At 37.5% G+C, this 19,984-nt stretch overlaps 1 protein-coding gene across 1 annotated transcript in view; it reads left to right on the forward strand.

The window, feature by feature from the left end:
* Positions 1-1,040: 1,040 nt before the first annotated feature.
* DSG3 (desmoglein 3) overlaps positions 1,041-19,984 on the forward strand; it is a 29,736-nt gene continuing 10,792 nt past the window's right edge. Inside the window, exons 1-11 of the mRNA XM_037032463.1 lie at positions 1,041-1,164; positions 9,156-9,191; positions 9,699-9,830; positions 10,724-10,879; positions 11,310-11,454; positions 12,080-12,246; positions 13,170-13,298; positions 13,570-13,755; positions 16,207-16,478; positions 17,702-17,841; positions 18,930-19,157. Coding sequence (XP_036888358.1) covers positions 1,117-1,164; positions 9,156-9,191; positions 9,699-9,830; positions 10,724-10,879; positions 11,310-11,454; positions 12,080-12,246; positions 13,170-13,298; positions 13,570-13,755; positions 16,207-16,478; positions 17,702-17,841; positions 18,930-19,157 — 1,639 coding nt within the window. The 5' untranslated portion in view covers positions 1,041-1,116. The remainder of the gene's footprint in view (positions 1,165-9,155; positions 9,192-9,698; positions 9,831-10,723; positions 10,880-11,309; positions 11,455-12,079; positions 12,247-13,169; positions 13,299-13,569; positions 13,756-16,206; positions 16,479-17,701; positions 17,842-18,929; positions 19,158-19,984) is intronic.

Below are 19,984 nucleotides of genomic sequence, written 5' to 3' on the forward strand. Positions count from 1 at the left end.
GTCTCCCTGAAATTAAAAAGCTTCCAAAACCTGATGCATAAATATTTATAAAGATAAAATTGCTCTTTCACCAAACCTTTCTTTAAACATTCTGGAATATTTCAAAGTGCTCCTAATCCTAGTATGACAAGCAACCTGAAATGGTGCTGGTAGTTTCTCGCTATCCCCTAACTCAGGCTGGAGTCCAGGTGTCGGGAGGTGCACAGATGTGGAGCAGTGGGCAGGTGGTCCACTCTGGGGGAAATGTCTTAAGTGAGTAAAAGTACACAAAGATAACCTACTTTAGTAGGCAACCTACCTTTTTTTTAAAGATTTTATTTATTTATCTTTAGAGGGGAAGGGAAAGAGAGGAGAGAAATATCAATGTATGGTTGCCTCTCGTGAGTCCCCTGCTGGGAACTGGCCTGCAACCCAGGCATGTGCGTTGACTGGGAATCAAACCGGTGAGCCTTTGCTTCACAGACCTGTGCTCAATCCACTGAGCTGCACTAGCCAGTGCTCCAACCATGTAACTTTTTACTCCAATTGTATTTCTAATTATTTTTGTTTAAAACCTGCATTAATAGTTGCTTGATGTGCTGGTTTTTTCTTCAGATTTGTAGTTATTTTCAATAAAATATATTACTACTTAACACCTACTTTTTGCTTCACTTTAGATCTACCCACATACAGACAGGCCAGAAATAAATGCTCTTCCACCAGTTAGGTTTTGGGGGATTTTTGTGTTTTGTTCTGCTTTTCAGTTTTAACTGAAACCCTGAGAAGAAGCCAAGTGGATTCTTTTTCAGTGTAGTCAGGGCTAGCTTGTGCACAGCCACACCATGATTAGTTTATTATTCATCTGGTACCTTCCCATTAAACCTGGTCTTTAGCCTGTGAACTCCTTCAGCTTCCAACAAAGGATTTCATTGCTTTAGGAATTGAGGTGTGTCTAAGTTTTTACCTGGAAGCAAAAGTGATTCAAGCGTTGCTGGTGAGACCAATCCTCGGGTTAGGGTGGGGAGGAACCGCATAACAGGCCATCTGTAGGCTCCAGAAGACAGCAGAGACCTGTTCGGTGGAAGGAAGGACGGAGGCAGCAGCTCCCCGGGATTTGCTCAGCGGGAGACAGAGACGATGACTTCACTGCTTTTCAGAACCACAGGGGCTCTGGCCATTTTCATGGTAAGTCCTACTTTTTCTTCCAATAATCACCAACTTTCCCTGTTTCCTTTCTGAGAGAGAGCATCATATTTGATTGCTGAATCCTTCTTCTAAAGTCTAAAAGAGTATAGTGGAAATAAACATTTTAAAATGCAATTGTAAACATTACCAATCTTTTCCTTTTGTTTTTTAAATGTATTTTACATACAAAAGTAAACCAGAGAAAAATTAATTTGAAAGTCGCTATTTAGCATTTCTTTAGTTAGTGAATCAAATAACCCTGATATTAGACCTATTTTTCACAACACCTTGACTTTCTTCAAAGTAAGTTTTTATTCATCTTTTTAATACACAAGCCAAAACACATAAAAGAAAACCAGGTAGTTTTTCCAAGGTTACATTTCTGTGAAGCATATGGCTGAGAATTATACATGCCTAGTCTTGATACCGGGCATGTTTTTAAAATAGTCAAGTACCGTTGAATTAAAATCAAAGCAATGTTTGACTCCAGAGAAATTGAGAGGGTTATTAAGAAAAGGGTTTATGTTTGGTCATTATGTGCAAAACACATCCAACCTTTGTGGGGGGAAATATGTACAACATCTTATAAGATAGTTTTCTAAGGAAGTGATACCCGTTGGGTAGAACTCTTTTTATCTAAAAGAGAAGTGGAGTCCAGAGAGCAAAGCACAATCTCGATGTTACAAACTAGTTTGTTCTTTAGCAGTGTCATTTCAATGAAGGAAAAAAGCTACAATATTACCAGTTACATGAAGATAACAAAATACTGAAAAATACCTCAAGTGAAAAGTTTTTTAAATTTCTAATACTGACTCCCTACTTTAGCAATAATAAACTAGGTTAGCTGAGACTTCAGTTTTCCTCACCTCTCTCTAAAATTGAGATATTTGAACTTCAAAAAGTTACAGGGAGATAGATCTCAAGAAAGAGCCTTCTAAAATTTAAATGTGTCTAAAATTAGAATGAGCTGCCTTGGGAGCCAGAGAAACTCCCAGATGTCTCTCTCATGATGATGTTCAAGCAGAAAATTAGTGTTATATTTTCTGTTAGAGTCTGTTTCTATTATGACAATATAACTACAGTTGACCCTTGAACAATATGATAATAGGTTAGGGGTGCATTGACCCCCACGAAGTCAAAAACCCATGTATAACTTTTTAAAAAGATTTTATTCAGTTATTTTTAGAGAGTGGAATGGAAGGAGAAAGAGAGGGAGAGAAACACCAATGTGTGGTTGCCTCTTGTGCGGCACCTCTTGGGGACCTGGCCTGCAGCCCAGGCATGTGCCCTGACTGGAAATCGAACTGGCGACCCTTTGGTTCACAGGCTGGCACTCAATCCAGCGAGCCACACCAGCCAGGGCCCCATTTATAATTTTTGACTCCCCCAAAACTTAACCACTCATAGCCTTACTAATAACGTAAGCAATCAATTAACACATACTTTGTATGCAATATACTATCAACTGTATTTTTACAATAAAGTTAGTTAATGGAAAAAAATGTTATTAAGAAATCATAAGGAAGAGAAAATACATTTATGGTGTTTATTGAAAAGAATTTCCATGGGTTCAAGGGTCAACTGTAATTGTTTTGGTTCTCTAATGTATTTATTTGACCCCCCCAAAAGTTGTAACAGAAATGTGACAGTTGTATGACTTCCCATGTTTTCAGATGGTCATTCCCGGACCAAACCATGTGTCACTTAATAATGTCAACATCCAAGCCAATCACTAATTTGGGAAGCTAGGAGATAAGAGGCAGTGGGTATCAGAATACTATCATCATAAGGACATAAAATTGGATCCTCCAAGCTTAGGGGAGCTCTTTCTCTGCTTTGAGGTACACAACTCTAAATATATGATTCTAGAGTGACTGTGAGATCCTCATACTGAAGGCTGTTTCATTCATAAACAGTATTACTGTAACCCTTTCAGTAATACTCAGTCATTGGGAGAATGGATAAATGAATAATTGAATAATGCCTCTCTAAATGATAACTACCTCCCCTCAAGAAAGTTTTACATGCAAACATGTACATAATCTGTTTTAACACACAATATTACTTCAGACAGAGTTGTTAAACTGAGTGGTCTGGACCTGCTCTGTCCAAAATAGCAGTCACTAGCCACATGTGGTTATTAATCACTTGAAATGAGATTCGTTTGAATTGAGATGTGCTATTAAAATGTGAAATACACATCATATTTTGAGGACTTTGTATGAAAAAAAGAATGGAAAATGTATGATTAATAATTGTTACATTGCTGACATATTGAAGTGATAGTATTTTGTGTCTATTATATGAGATGTCTGTTAAGATTAATTTCACATTTTTAAATCTTTTCTAATATGACCATTAGAAAATTTAAAATTATATATGTGATTCTCATTATACTTCCATTAGACACTGCTGGTCTACTTTAATGCTATTAGTGGAAGGTAGTATCAATCAGGAGTGATGTAGGCAAACAAGGCTCCAGGCGCTAGGTAACATTTGACAGGCATGGATGGGCCAACAGGAGATATCTTCCCTAGTCAAACCAAAGTCAGATGCGATTATGACATTTGCTAGGGGAAATGGACACACTGGTTTGGCTGGAATGAGAGTTTGCTTTGAGGAATCTGGACATGAGTTAGAACAGCAGAGAAGGGTCATGCTGAAAGTGCATTCTCGGAAGGCTAGTAGAATCCTTTCAGAAGTGGAGAACCACCCAGAGTTTCAAAATAGTGTGGGGATGGGAAAAAGCAATGTTTTTAAAAGCATTGTCTAGTGAGAATGCACATCTTTTGTTGTGGAAGGGTGGAGTCTGAAAGTTGGAAGACGTGTTCAGAGGTTTTGAACTAATCCCCTCCTGTGACCACACAAGGGTTGGCCAGAGAGCTGAGATATAACGACAAAGCCACAGGCTTCTGTCCACGCCTGTACTGCTGACTCACTCCAGACCTTATTCCCACAACTGTCAGATAAGAATCATCGTAGCCCCCTGCCTACATTAAAGTGGCCATAGTGAGAACAAAACAGTACGCAAAAATGTGCTTTGAAAAATATAGTGCCTGCTAAGACTCTAATAGCTATCATTTGTAATAGTTGAGTAATTAAGATGGTTCTCGATAACATCTTAATATTTGGCCTTACTATTTATCAGTTTCCTATGCTAGTGTGGTCCATTTTGTGCAATACAAAATATACATTTGGGGGAAAGGATTTGTGATTGAAAAATGCTTATCTTCAGAGATTTAACCTTCTGAAAACAATGCTTGTCTTCAAAGGACCCATTGTTCAGTGTTCATAGTCCCCAAAACATGGAACACATTTGTCCCACAGCACTCCTGTTACCATCTGGACAGTAGCTTTTTCATTTTATGTTTCTGTATCATATAAAATGTACCCATTACAAAAATAATGGACATTTCTGGGATCTGAATATCTCCAAAGCACAGAGTTTTAAAGTCCATAGTGGTAGGGCTGGGAAAAAAAGAGAGAGAAAAAAGAGAGAGGTAGTTTAAATACCAAGTTCTCGCAGAATGTGCTCCATATACAATGAAACTATCTTCAACTACCATCGTCTATAGAAGACACAAAAAGAAGACTTTTAGGAAAAAAACTGTAGGCTAAATGGCCCAAATTTTTAACAGAAGGGAAATCTTTGCAGTATCTTTCCTTTTCTTGATGGATGAAACAATCTGGTCTCTAATGCCAGTAAATGTAGGAAAGCCAATCTCCTGATCATCTCTCAGATAAGACCCAGAATCGGAATAACCTGGCCAAGCAACATTGGCCAACCCTGCCGGACTTGAGCAGAAGTCAGGAAAGATGTAATTACTTCTACCAGGAACCACCTCCCACTTACCTAAGACCTGAAACTGATTTTCATTTGGAACGGGAACACTCAGTACCCATTGGGCTTCCCATAAACATCTAGCCTTTGGTTCATCTTTCCAGTTAAGAGTCAATCTGATTGCCTAAGGTGAGGGCTTGCTTTGGGAAGTCCATCATAAGAAAAGTATAGAGGCAATTGGTCACTATCTATACTCTGACTAATTGAGTTTGTCTAATGTGCACATTTTTCTTGCATGGTGACTGTGCAGTTGGCCAGGCCACACACTGCTGGAGAGGCAGTCACATAAATGATAATGTGAACAGTTCTCCCTGGGGTTGTGCAAGGAACAAACCGCACAACTGTACAGAGGAGAACCAGTTCTTATCTCTTCCCGTACTCCAGAAAGAGAAAGTTCTTATGTGTCTTGATGCAAATGGTAATAATAAGAGGTCACTTTGCATCAAAGTGGCTCTTTTATATCTTTTTATAAAGTTTGGTGACAGCGTGATTAACACTTATTAAGCACATACTGTGGGCTAGGACTCATCTATGAGCTTCACACCTATTAATTCATTAATTCTCACAAAAAACTACAAAGTAAATAGAATCATTATCCCCATTTTACAGATGAGGAACCTGAAAGATTAAGTAATGTTTCCAAGTTACACAGGTGGTCCATCGTGAGACTGGGATGTAATTCAGGGATTCGGGCTCTAGTGTCCAATTGCATGTGACTCTACTTCACTGCAATTTATACAGCAATTAAAATAAGCATTTGAGAATATCCATGGGTATCTGTTTTCATTAACATCTCTATCAGAACACAAGGTTTAGCTTTCTAAATTAATTGAGTACACTTGGAAATTCATTTAGTGAAATTAAATTTTTCTAAATTTAATAAGAATGTCCAAGGAAATAAACATACCATTTTTTGTTCAAGTAAGAAATTTGCCTTGAATAAAAGTTTATTAGAATTTTGAGGAGGGGGTTATATTTTCATTTTAGAAAGGATAGATGAATAATCAGATATTATCAAAGAAATCATTCTTTTCTTCTGAATCGTACCTATGCAATTTATTAATCAAAGATGTATTGCATGACCTCTATGACCCTACACATGAATAATCACTGCATCTAGCTAATTACCAAAAAAATGCTATCACCAACCTATATAGATTGCATGACTTATTTTCTAAAAATAACTAAATACAATCTCATGTTTAAAAATTGGAATGATTTCTTTAAATTACCTAATTCATTCTTCAAATTTCCCAGCGAGAAGTGGGTAAGGTCCTCTCTTCTCCCCATCTCAGTGATGAGAAGAGGTGCTATGCCTAAGGCCAGCTGGGACCAGCTCCATGAATCTAGTGCATAGTCCAACAGTCTACCCCTCCCCACACTGAAGCTTGAACTCCAAACAAAATTAAAGCCAAACTAAGCAGCTGTTGTCATTATAAGTGCATTTTAAAAATCTAGTCCCCCATATCCTTAAAAATTATTTATTATGTGTCTACTGTATTCAGTACAACCTTTATGATATAACTATGTACTTTTAACTAGCAAATAGGGCATTTGGATAGCAAATAAGTTTATTTCATGTTATTTTGTGAATGTAATAATCTGATTTGATTTTAATAAAATATGTCTGATTCTCATCTATACCAAGGAATTTATGCCACTCAATGCTTTAAAAACCATACAATCAAAAATATCAAAATAACCAGGAAACACAAGAAAGAAAGAAAAGTATAGGAATTCTTAAGATAAAAAGTGCTTTCTCCACATTGGTATTTCCAATCCTGGCCACCTAAAGGGACAGCTTAGTTGATGTATAGTGTCAGGAAACTACTGAGATAGTTATTAAATGTTGAAAATAATTAGATTAGCAAACTAAATGTAATAATCAAGTAGCCACGAATAAGTATTAACTAAAATAATCCGTAAAAACACTATTCTAAACAATGTAAGGCTACAATTATATTTGTAAATGTCTAAAGAGCATCTCAAAACTTAGAAATGTTTTTTACTAACTACCCCATATTCCTAGAAGAGCAAAAATTATCATATTTTCAAAATCCTTTCTAAAATTAGGGAACATTCTTGATTGTAAAATGGTGAATGAGAAAAAGCTTCAGACTAAATAACTTCTCTAAGAATTCTCCATCTCTGAAGAGACTGAACAAACAAGAAACAACTGTCTGCAGTGTTCATCCTCCATAATTTTAGGCTTGTCCTTCCTATGCCTCCCAGGAAAACAGAAATTGTACTTCAGTGTTTATTAGAAGAAGCACTCTCTGTGGGGCTAGTACCAACATGATTCATATTTTCTGGATGACTCTTCCCGGTTTTCCTGTAAAAAGAAGCATGTCTGGTCAACGATCCCCTCCCTGAGAAAGGAGCAGTGCAATTACTACGCTGCTCTCGTCTCCTTGCCCACAGAACTCATGACAGTGAGTGCTTAACAGAGATCATCAAAGCTGTAAAATCATTTTGAGATATGGCAATATGAAGTGGTTCTTATTCATGACAAGTTGAATATGCATCTTTGGCAATGAAGATTTCAATGAAATTTTTAGGATGGAAAAGTCCTGGTATCCCATGTCTGATATAATTACTCCTTTGGTTCAGACTGGGACTTACCTCTTTATTATAATTTTCCAAAATAAACAATATAATTAATCTATATTGTTTTAGGAATAACCCCCAGTCTTTGCCAGGAAAAAATCTTAATTGACTATTATAAAACTTTCCGTCTACTACATTTTACTTGTTCATTAATGCCCACTTTGGTTAGAATCCAATGCAGTAGGGAGTCAGGTTGCCAAGGTTCAAATCTTGGCTCGACCAGGTCTGTCAGCTGGGGCAAAAGACTCATGCTCTTTGTCCATAAAACAGGGATTATAATAACAGACCCACCTTCTGAAGGCCTCTCTAAGTATTGAGTGAGGTAAGAAGTATAAAGCTCTATGCGCATCAAATCACACAAAACCATAACACCAGCTACTATTATTACTTTCTTTTTTTTCTGATTTATTTTTCACATTGTTTTGCCTAGCAGATTTTCATCAGATCAGGCGATCAGTGTATCAGCCAATAATCATGAAACATATGCTAAGAGACAGATATGGAAAGGGTTGCAAATAAATAATAATATAAAAGCACTGATCTGGAAAGTTTACAATTCTCTTGGTTTAGCAGCATAATGCACATAAAACAGTAAAAAACTGAAAATTATGGCAAGCCCTGTGGGCTAAATTGCATGGTTCAGAGTATGCGTTGCATACACTTAGGAAAAGAGGCATCAGTAAAGACAGTTCCATGGACGATGTTGGAACCTAAAGAACTGGTCTTAAAGGATGAGTGATATTGAAGCGGAGGAAGGGAAAAGAGGAATGCATTCAAGGCAGAAAACGAGATGGAAAGGGACAAAGATGAAGGTCCCTGTACTCTTGAGAAAGTAAAGACCTTACCCTGCCTATCCTCACATTTTGTCCTCACCTAATTTTTTCGGAGGAGTAAGTAAATTAAGCTCAATATTTAAATTGAATAGAGCGGCGATGAGCAGATCTGTGTCCCCCTGCACAGTACTTGGGACTGGACTAGCATATCCCCACCTTTAACGTTCCATTCTCTAAACCAGACTAGTTCCATTCCATATGACCACTCTTGAACAACTTAAAAAAAAAAAAGCCATGCCCTGCAGCTAACTACTACAGGATTGCCTTTATACAAGTCAGTTGGGCAGGTCATGGTTTTTAATAATTGTCTACAGAACTTGCTGGAGTTTATCACAATGATGATTGACATTGTTTGCCAAAGCAATAATTTCCATATCTCCTGGGAAGTATTTATAGAACAGCCAGCCTTGAAATGTCTGGTTGCTACAACAGGCTGTTAGGAATAGATTTTCAAAATCCAATATATTCTTCTGTATATCTTTAAAATTCTGTAGTCAGACTAAAGAAGGAAGAACCTGTTCATGTTGAGAGCATTTTCTTTTCACTCTGAGGATTTTTGCCTTTGAATATTGTTTTTCCAAATCTACTTTTTTTTCCAAATAGAAACTATAATATGAACAGCAGAATGTGAATATCAGGATTATTACCTTATGTGGTTAGTGCTTATTAGAAATATTCACATTAATTTGACTTTATTTAAATGTCTGCAGGTGGTTGTATTGGTTCATGGAGAATTGAGAATAAAGGTAAAGTATGAAAAGTTTTTCCGTAATTAAAACAATATTTTTGTCTAAAAATTAAAACTATGTTCAGGAATATAAATATTAAATGTTTTCAATTAACAATTTAATTGTGGAAGTAAATTAAAATTCTAACAACTAACCCAATAATATTTAAATGCCAGCAAGGTATAAATGTCATTAATGTAGTTTACCTCATGCATTGTTTCTTCATATCTTAAGTCAATAAGCTTTAATTAGACAGGCCCTATGTGCCCAGAATAATTAGACACTGAAATATATAAAGAAAATATGAAATGTGATTAAACACTATGTTAAAAATCAAATAGCTTTGTAATTGCTTTGGTTATTTAATGTTTCTTTGACAAAGTATGAGGTAGATCAACTTAGACACATAATAGTCTTGGATGTCTTGAAACATAGGAGCTCCTTAACCTATGTGTCTATAGTCAATTTGCAAAGCAAAAATGTCTAACAATGTACATGATAAAATGGAATCCCTTTTTACATAAGACAAAAGGGCAACATGAAGAAAACGGAACAGCAATACAACAGGCCAAAAGGAGATATAAACGTGAATGGGTGAAATTTGCAAGACCCTGCAGAGAAGAGGAAGACAACTCGAAAAGAAACCCAATTGCCACAGTAAGTCTTATGAGCAGGGGCAGTGTGAGTTTTTAGAATAAATATATTAGACACAAATGAAAATAATATGGCAATTTTAATTAGCAAAATGCAGACTGGAGAGTCTACAGAACAAATAACCTGGTATCTACAACCTGGTATCTAACCTGGTATCCCAAAAAAGCTCAATAATAATAATAAAGATAGAAAGATGAAGGAACTGTGGTCCTAGAGTAATAAAAAATAATTAAAAGACATATGGACCAATTTCACTGGATAAGGCTTATTTAGGTCCAGATACTAGCAAATAAAAAAATAGATATATATGGATAAGACAATTAGAAAAATGGCTGAGAGGTATCATTGAATTAACCACCTATTCTTAACTTTTGGAGCTAGGTGAAAAAATATATTGGGTTTATTATACTATTCTAACTTTATATGTATTTAAAATTTTCCACCTTAAAAGCTTAAAAATTATGATAATAAAAATCGGTACATTTTAATACACATTTTTAACAGTTACTATATAATCTCTTTTCCTTTTTTCTCTCCAGCTTTCCCTATTTAAACTAAAATAAACGTCTTTTTTTAATGCTAAAAGGGAGCATTTAGAAGTACCCTAGTCAATATTAAGTGTCTTTGACTGTCTCTCAACCTTCTAATGTCACCATGGTGGCCACAATCTAAGCAAATATTCTAAAGCCAAATGATTCATGTATATTGGTCCATACTAACAAGTAGAATTTGTGTCGTGTTTCTAGTATCTATCGAGGTAAAAAGTAAACAGCACAGTGTCAGTAGGAAAGAATAAAATGACCAGATGACTGAAGACTATAGAGGTGGAAGAAAAGAGGGGAAAGAAAAGGCCTGAGTGATGCTCACCTCAACCTTTTGGGTGTCTTTGGTTGCAGATTAGTTCAGATTTCCAAGCACAGGAGACCATTTTCTACAGAATTTCTGGAAAAGGAGTTGATCAGCCCCCTTTGGGAATCTTTGTTGTTAACCGAAATACTGGAGAAATTAACATAACATCCATAGTTGATCGTGAGGAAACCCCAAGCTTCAACGTAAGTAATGTTTTCAACACTGGCATCCTTTCCCCGCTCATGCACCACGGTTTTCAAAGATGGTACTCTTGTACTGGTTAATTTAGAGGAGAGATCAGTGCGTACATCAGTCTACCAAAAAAAAGAGCCTCCACTTACAGTCATGCCCCTGAAGGGATACACCGGGAGGTACGTGAATGAGCACCAAACCCAAGAACGCAGTTGCCAGGGGCCACACCCTGCCTTGAGTCAGTATCAGCCTGGAGAAGGGGCAACTAACCCAACAGGCCGGCACAGCGTGGGTACTTTTTCCTACTCTTTGTCTACTTTGTCTACTCTTTGGGGAAATATTTTTCTCCTTTACACAAAGGTTCTATACATGCCACAACAGGCCCAAAGTATAAAAATTAAGTTTGTTGAGTGACAACTAACATTTTCCCTTTTTTTCTAGATCTTATGTCATGCTCTAACTGCCCAAGGAAAAGAAGTCGAGAAACCACTTATATTAACCGTCAAAATTATAGATATCAATGACAACCCTCCAGTGTTTTCACAAAGTGTATTCATGGGTGAAATTGAAGAAAATAGCCCTGCAAGTAAGTCCTTTTATAGAGCCTGGGACTACAAAGTACTTTTGTTTTTCATATACAGGTATGACTACAGTACATCATTTTTATAAGCTAATGTGTTCTTAGTGTCATCAGCTTTCCAGAAAAACACATCAAGATAACCTGAATCTTCTAATGTTTGTAGTAAATTATTCACTGCCATTGCCTTTCTAGGTGTTGTTCTGTTACGAGTTCAAAGGATGTTATTCTATACATACAAGTAACATGGGTGTCCAGGAGTCACAAAGCTAAAGGCGTGGTCTTAGGTAGCCTGGGTGCATCAGCAGGGCCCTTTCAGATTCTAAGGGTCAGAGACATACTCCCATTATTTGAATAATTTGAGGAAAAGGGAGAATCACAAGGTCATCCATCAAGGGAAGAAATAAACACAGGAAGTACTTTCAACCCCAACAGAGCCAAGGCTTAAGGAGAACTAGAGGATTTTGATGGAAGGTAATGCTGTTGTTCCTCATGAAAACAGTAAGCGGCATGTAATATTTGTAGAGCATACCTATTTATAAGATCTTAAAAAACAAAGATTAATTTGCAACTGTGTTGGATATTTAACATAATATTGAACATAATATTCTTTAATGAACTTCTGTATCCCTAGACTCACTGGTGATGATACTGAATGCCACAGATGCAGATGAGCCAAACAACTTGAACTCTAAAATTGCCTTCAAAATTGTCTCTCAAGAACCTGCGAGCAATCCCATGTTCCTCCTTAGCAGACACTCTGGGGAAGTCCGAACTTTGACCAGTTCTCTTGATCGAGAGGTAAAGCCAGGCTCTTAGGAGCATTTAACAGTAAAGGATGGTGTTTTAGAAAGCCAAACAAGGTGTCTCTGGTGGTGCAACAGCAGCGCATCTGACTCCAGATCAGAAGGTTGTGTGTTCAAAAAAGGTGCCTCTGTTTTACCTGAGAATGGAAGGAGAAAGGAAGAGAAGTCCCCAGTACTCAAGTGGGCAATCTAGGGAGATTGTTTGCATTCTAAGGTGATTCCGGTGGGGTGGTTTGCGTACCTAGCACCCGCACAATCAATTGTACCCTCAATACACAAGTATCAGTGCACTAGTGGGTGTGTAAGCGGGAGAGTAACAGAAGGCAATGGCATACATGGACAAAGACCAGCTGGGACTAATTCCTCATATGATGGAGGAAAAGGAGATTTCATAAACCAAGGGAGACATTTCTATCTGGAAAAAAGACATCTCTGATGTCACACTTTTTCTCCTGACTTCTTTTCATTTTACCCCCCACATCCAGAACACTAAAGAATCTCCTTCCTCTCTCTTCCCTATCATCCTACCATCACATCTCCATCCCCATACACCATCCCCTCATACTCCAGGTTACTTTTCATAGAAATGATTTTCTGACTAGACCAACAGGAAGACTCTGTAAGTCAACTTCTCTCAGACAAGCCTCCCACCATCATCATCGCCCATTTTTGTTCTAAGTGTACTTTCTTTCCCTAGGGGTCTCACAAGAGAAAACCTGTTCTAGCCCCTTAGAAACTTCTAGCCAACCATCCAGAGCCCTACACACCTCCTCTATGGTGAGGAGTAAACAGTGCACGTAATCTAATAAACCATGAACTTGAATATTTCCCTCTCCTTACTCATAGGAAGCAAGTAGTTGTCATTCATACTCTTGGCACTAGAGATTAATTATTTTTATTCCTTTACTCCAAATTTAGCAAGTTAGCAGCTATCGTCTAATTGTGAGTGGTGCCGACCGAGATGGAGAAGGACTATCAAGTCAGTGTGAAAGTAATATCAAAGTGAAAGACGTCAATGATAATTTCCCAATGTTCAGAGAATTACAGGTACACCCTTACCTACTTTGAGAATAATTATATAATTTTGTTATATATGTTTCCACCCTAATTCAGCATTTGCCTGCTTATTCCCTTCACTTTCCTTTAAAAAAAGAAATAAGTCTTTGTGAAATAAAAATTTAGTAACTAATAAGGAAGCAATACGAAATTTGAGAATTAATGATTACTACCATTCAGAATAAATATAAGTCCTTTTGCTAAAACCTGACATTGGGTGTTTTTGACGTGGCGTCTTAGGTTCTGCTTCTGTCCTTTTCAGTATTCAGCACAGATTGAGGAAAATACTTTAAGTTCTGACTTGCTTCGAGTTCGAGTAATAGATTTGGATGAAGAGTTCACAGATAATTGGCTTGCGGTGTATTTCTTCACCTCTGGAAATGAAGGGAATTGGTTTGAAATACAAACTGATCCCAGAACGAACGAAGGCATCCTGAAGGTGGTTAAGGTAAGGACTGATTTCCCTTCAGTGGCAAAAATATTCTCTGTTAGCCAAAACTATTATTTCTGCAAGTAAACTTTATGCACTTTTTAAAAATACCACTTCTTTATGGAAAACTTGGAGAGCATATAAAAGTAGATCAAATTTTTAAAAACACACACAGAGCTCCATTATTAAAGACAGCCTTTCTAACTAGTTGATTTATTTCCTTCCAAGCTCATTCTGTCTTCAGTTAATACAAACACACTAACATGCATATATGCAGAGGTATTCCTGATTTAAGCACAAGAAAGTAAAATATGTTTATTAATCTCATTTCCTCTTTACATTTGAAGTTAGGAACTGATATAAATACATAGAATTGGGGCTTTTGAACTTGTCAACTTATTTTAAATGGATTAGCTATAGTCATCAAGAGGGCAAAGAGGCACGTTTTCCTAGAAAAAGAGGAATGGATAACTAAATCTGCAAGATGGAAAATGAGTTATTGAGTAAAGTTTCTATTTAACATGATTGGCTACAGTAAGCATCCCACACTGACACACACATACACACACTATGAATGGGAATAAACAAGATATTTCTGCTTGGATATTGTGTACACCAAAAAAAATAACCACTACATGGGCCATTCGCTGGCACAGGATATTGGACTGTGTGGGAGCTTCTTTCTTTAATTTCTGGAGTCCAGCAGAGTAAGAGAACCATCATATTCCCTTAACAAGGATATTGCTGGAATACCGGATTGCTGAAAGTCCTGAAAGAGTGGGCTACAGCCAACCTCAGTTGCAAGAGTTTTGCCATAAAATTCCAAGAGTGACTGAGAATGAGCTATTCCCCGTCTCCTGCATTCTTTGTCATCCAGTTTCCCAGGCTAGAAACCTGGGCTTTATCCTTTCAATGTGGCATTTCCTCACAACTTACAGCCAGTCATCAAATTCTACCCTAGAACCTGCCCTCAGAATACAGCCCCAGTCTCCCTTCATCTGGCTTGTGCTGTAGCATGGCCCTATGTGACTGCAATCCCCCCCGAATAGATGTCTCTACCTCCCTGTTGCTACCTCCCTTTGCTCTGCTGCCAAAGCAGTCCACTACCATGTTTTTCTTAAAACCAGTTGGCACTGGTCACTCTCCCCTTTAAAGCTTTTTCTCATTCTCCACTGGCTGTAAAAATAGCCCTCAATCCTGACTGCTCTTTTAAACCACCCACTTTTCCTAGCCAGTGGGACCATGAGAACAGCTGGTTCCCTTGGTCTGTGGGAAGCCCCTGTGGAGATTCTGAAAGGCTCCTCAAGAGACTGTAATAGGCATCCAGGGTTAAAGACCACCTGCTTGCCTTCAAGATGAGGTTCACCTCCCTGGGTGAGGCCTCTCATCATTGGCAGCTGGCCCACTTCCCACCACTGTAAATCTGGCATTGGCAGGTGCTCTCACCTCTGCCTGAATAACTCCTTCTCACCCTTCAACACTCAGCTTACCTGAAAACCTCTCAGAAAGCTTTCCTAACTCTCTCAAGGACAAGTATTCACTTGCTTTCACACACAGACTCTATAAGCTCTGTTGTCACCTACCCCTCATATTATAATGATTTATTTACACATTTTTCTCTTCCTCTCCACTAGGAAATGCTTGAGACAATAGAGCAAGTCTTTGCAAAGTTCTTTTTCAGTAATACACAAATGTAACCAAATGATCATTTCCCTTAACTCATCAACCTCAGAAAATATACTAGTGAACAGAAAAAGCTATCCTGGGATTCCTCAGGCCTTGGTTTGGGCCACCTCCATCAGAGGGTTGAACAAATAGTTCTCATGCAAGACCATCTGCAAATGGTTCTACAAAAAGCTGTTGGGCCACTCACTCACCACTTTGCAGAAGCCTCTATGTCAACAAAGTTTATGAAGATGGTTTGCATTGGCCATCAGGAATTTTTAAGACATTATTGTACACGAATCCAATGACTACTCTTTGAATGGCCAGAGTGACTATTTATAGGAATGCATTATGGACCTTAATTTGTTCAGTCTCACAACATCTGGTGAGGTAAAGGATTTTTTTCAGATGTGGGAAGTTGAGGGTCAAAGATATTAAATATTTTGCCCTGAGTCACACAGATCATAAGTAGAAGAACCAGGGTTCAAACCATGCAGCCGCAACAAATCTGGGGTTCTTTTCCACTACACCACACGGCCTGCACAAACTGTGATGATGTTCTGCTGTCTAACAAGATGCGCCCTGCTTCGTAGCATTAGCAAACTGAGGTTTCATGAGTTAAGAATTCTAAAGATTTCTCTATCTCCACATTACGATGACTTCTGAAATGATTTTGCTATTTCTGTGTCTACTTGTAGAAATAAAAGGATCCATTCATAGCATATAAGAGAGTTTTCTTGTCCTCTTCTGGGTTTGCCAGACCATATTTCTGTGACACTTTTTCTAATTTTATTCTTACCCTAGCCTCTAGATTATGAACAAATGCAAAATGCGCGATTTAGTATTGGTGTTAAAAACAAAGCTGAATTTCACCAATCAATAATCTCTCAATATCAACTCAAGTCAACTGAAGTGACAGTTCAAGTTAGAAATGTGCGAGAAGGGATTACATTCAGGCCGACTTCCAAGTCCTTTATTATCCCGAAAGACAGAAGTGGTAGAAGGTTATTCAATTACATCCTGGGACAGTACCAAGCCATTGATGAGGACACTGGCAAAGCTGCCTCGAATGTCAGGTAAGATTATGTTTTATTAAAATGTTTTAATAACATTTTACTATTCTTTGGTGAAGTTTTAGTCTATAAATTATTGCAAAATAACACCCAAGCTATTATATGGCAAGAATACAAAGATATACAAAACAGCTAACTCAAGGAACTGGATGACTGGAGAAGAGTTATATAGCTAAATCATTAGGTGATATTATACTATAAGCAAAGATTGCATTAAGTATAAACTAGAATGTAAAGTGTAAACTAAAGGAAACATGCTGTAACCTGTCTAGAGAAGTCAGGGGAAAGTTTCACAAAACTTTGAATTGAGTCTTAAGGGTAGAGGTTCCTCAGAAGGTTTTGAGGCAAGAAGACAGAATAGTCTATACACAAAGACATGCAAAAGGGGACCCCCAAAAAAACAGTATTTATAAAAAATAATGTATTTATTCTTCCATGTTTAAACTTCAGTCACCTTCAAAGCACTCTCCATTTGATGTAATACACCTGTCAAGATGTTTTTTCCATTGCTCGAAACAGTTTTGAACTCATTAATTTTGATGCCTTTTGGTGCTTCTGCCATTTTTTGTTTCACCTCTTCCACATCAGCAAAACATTTTCCTTTGAGGACTTTTTTCATCTGGGGATACCAAAAAAGTCACTCTGGGCAAGATCAGGTGAATAGGGAAGGTAGGGTGCTATTTTTGGTCAAAAACTTCTGAACACTCAACACAGTGTGGGTAGGTGAGTTGGTAAATCACCCATCAAGAAATGGGCAATTGCATAGAAAGCCTTCAAAAAATTCACTAAAATAGAAGGCAGCCTCTCACAACAATGCCAGCTGGTACACTGCTACTAATGGGTTCCTAGAATACTCACCTAGCAGGGGAAGCCTGTACTATAAGGGGCCTGCCCTCCAGAAGATAATTCTGGTTTTTTAGGGGTGCCCCCCTGTATATGCCTAAAATCTGAGAGTACCATGCAGAAGTAGTTACTGTAGTCTAAAGAGCAAGGACACAGTTATTATACAGAGCATAAATTTGAAAAACCAGGCTAATACATACTTAAGGATTATAAAATAATATTTGTCCATGCTAATATGTTAATTATCTGCTACTCTTTATAAAAGCATATTTCAATGTCTTATATTCAATGTAAATACATTAAATATAAGATGAGGCATTTTCATTAAATAGATGACCTTCGATATTTGATAGAAAACTGTTACCTTTTTTATTATAAAACAGATATATGATGGGACGTAATGATGGTGGTTTCCTAATTATTGATTCAAAAACAGCTCAAATCAAATTTGTCAAAAACATCGATCGGGACTCTGCCTTCATTGTTAACAAAACAATCATAGCTGAGATTCTGGCCATCGATGGTAAGAAAAACTATTTCAGTCGCATTCAAAAAAATGTCACCCTAATTGCATTTATTTATGAATAGATGATTATGATTATTTATTAAATCACCCTACTTATCACTAGATGCACGATGTTAGGGCTTTGGGTCTCAAGTCCAAGGCAGTCGAATCTAGAACACTGGGCACTCCAACATCTCAGTGGAGTTTGTGGTACCAGTGAATTCTACGTCCTGTTCTGCAGGCTGTGTGTTGTGGCTGGGACAGGAATCTACAGACCCCCCACCCCCCCGAGAATTCTGGGTTTGGGAACGATGGGTAAATATTGGTACCGAAAGCCTATTAGGGAAGCTCCACCCAAATGTGAGGTGCCTTTGTGAGTTACTCATAAAATGAGTTGTTTATAGAGACCTCATGTGCTTATATTATTAAACAATAAGATCTTCTGGGAGTTTTAAAAATATTATTCATTAAGTGTACGTGTTTCCCCAAGTATAAAACTAATTTCTGCTCAAGGCAATAAGCACACATAAAAATAAAAGAGTAAACACCAAAAGTCACATCATCTGGGAAAACAGCAAAAAAATATAAAGGGAAAATACAGAAAATGACTGAATCCCAGCACTGAGAGATTTAATTTTATTGTTTTTGATTGTCAATATATTTAAATTTTTTTTCAATAAGCTTTTATATCTTGGACAACAGAAATGAATAATTTCTTATTCCAAATACTTCGGCTCAAACTTTAGAAGAAAAAAATCTTTCACACGGTGCTAAGATTGTGAAGTGAGACACATTGAAGAAAACGGTTATTTTTATGTCGATTTCATTTGTAGTCAGTGCATTCATCACTTTATAGGCCTTCGTCCCAAGCACATTAAATTAATAGCCAAGGCTATGAATTAGAGATGCCGGCCAAGATAATGAATTTAAATTTGCTTTTTACAAGACGTGGAAATTGTAGGACATTTTTACTCATGAGAATAACAAATATAATCTCCCATGAGAAGACACACTAACTTGGCTACATGAAAGAGGAATTTAAAAGGTTAACTTTTTGGACAATTTGTTCTGTTTATCTTTTTAACCATAAAATGTCATTCATGCAGACAACACAGGTAAAACATCGACAGGCACCGTCCAAGTGAGAGTACCTGATTTTAATGAAAATTGTCCAACAATTGTCCTCGAAAAGGAAACAATTTGCACCTCATCACCTTCTGTGACTGTCTCGGCTCGAGTACCGGACAGTAGTAAATATTCTGGCCCCTACACATTTTCACTGGAGGATCCAACTCTGAAATTGCCAGCTATGTGGAGCATCACAACTCTTAATGGTGAGTAATAAAGTCACATCCATAAATGAAAGTTGTTGCTTCTTTGTAGCTTCGGAAGAATAAGGGCTCATGTGGGAGCAAGTTTTTTCCAAGAGCAATTGGAACAATTCTCTGCAATGAACACATGCTCCTAGCCTCATGAATTCCTTCTCTTTTCGCAGGAAGAAAGAAATTATAAGATATAATGTGAGCACGATTTAATATGTTGTTTTTCATGTGGACTCCAAATTGTTTTTTTTATTTTTCTATGTTATTTCTATCTCCAGAGCACACCAAAATAACATTAACATCAGGCATCTATTTTTATTGCAGAGCTCTTTAGATTTCTAAATACATAAACTTTTCTTCCTGGGCAGGCTCTGAACAGACAGAAAGCACGAAAGAAGTGTCTGCCTGTTCAAAGCTCACAGGAAATGCTACTGGGAGTGTTCCCTCGCCAGGAATCTTTAGCACAAATGGCAACAGAACTCTGGAAACACATCAGGCAATGGGAAAGAGCTAATCCATCCTCCTTTTTCTCTTAGCCTTTATCATGCTAATTTCACATTTCCTGAATTTCCCAGGAGTCTCACAGAAACAGTCATTAGACTTAATAAGACTCTCCTCCCTTCCTGAATTTAATGGTGACCATCAGGCCATCTCAAATCCCTTGTAAATGAACTCACTTTTTTCGAACTCTTCTCTGAACCCATCTTGCTTGCTTTTATAAATGTGCTCTGTGGTGTCCTAGCCACAGGTACCAGTCACTGCTGGGGCCACTAAAGGGATCTTGTTCTCCATGGCCTTCCTTCTTGGGGTCTTACTGATCTGGTGTAAGGTTTTAGCTC

Source organism: Sturnira hondurensis, unplaced genomic scaffold (assembly GCF_014824575.4).
Source record: "Sturnira hondurensis isolate 20B ecotype Veracruz unplaced genomic scaffold, ASM1482457v3 Scaffold0001872, whole genome shotgun sequence".
NCBI lineage: Eukaryota > Metazoa > Chordata > Mammalia > Chiroptera > Phyllostomidae > Sturnira > Sturnira hondurensis.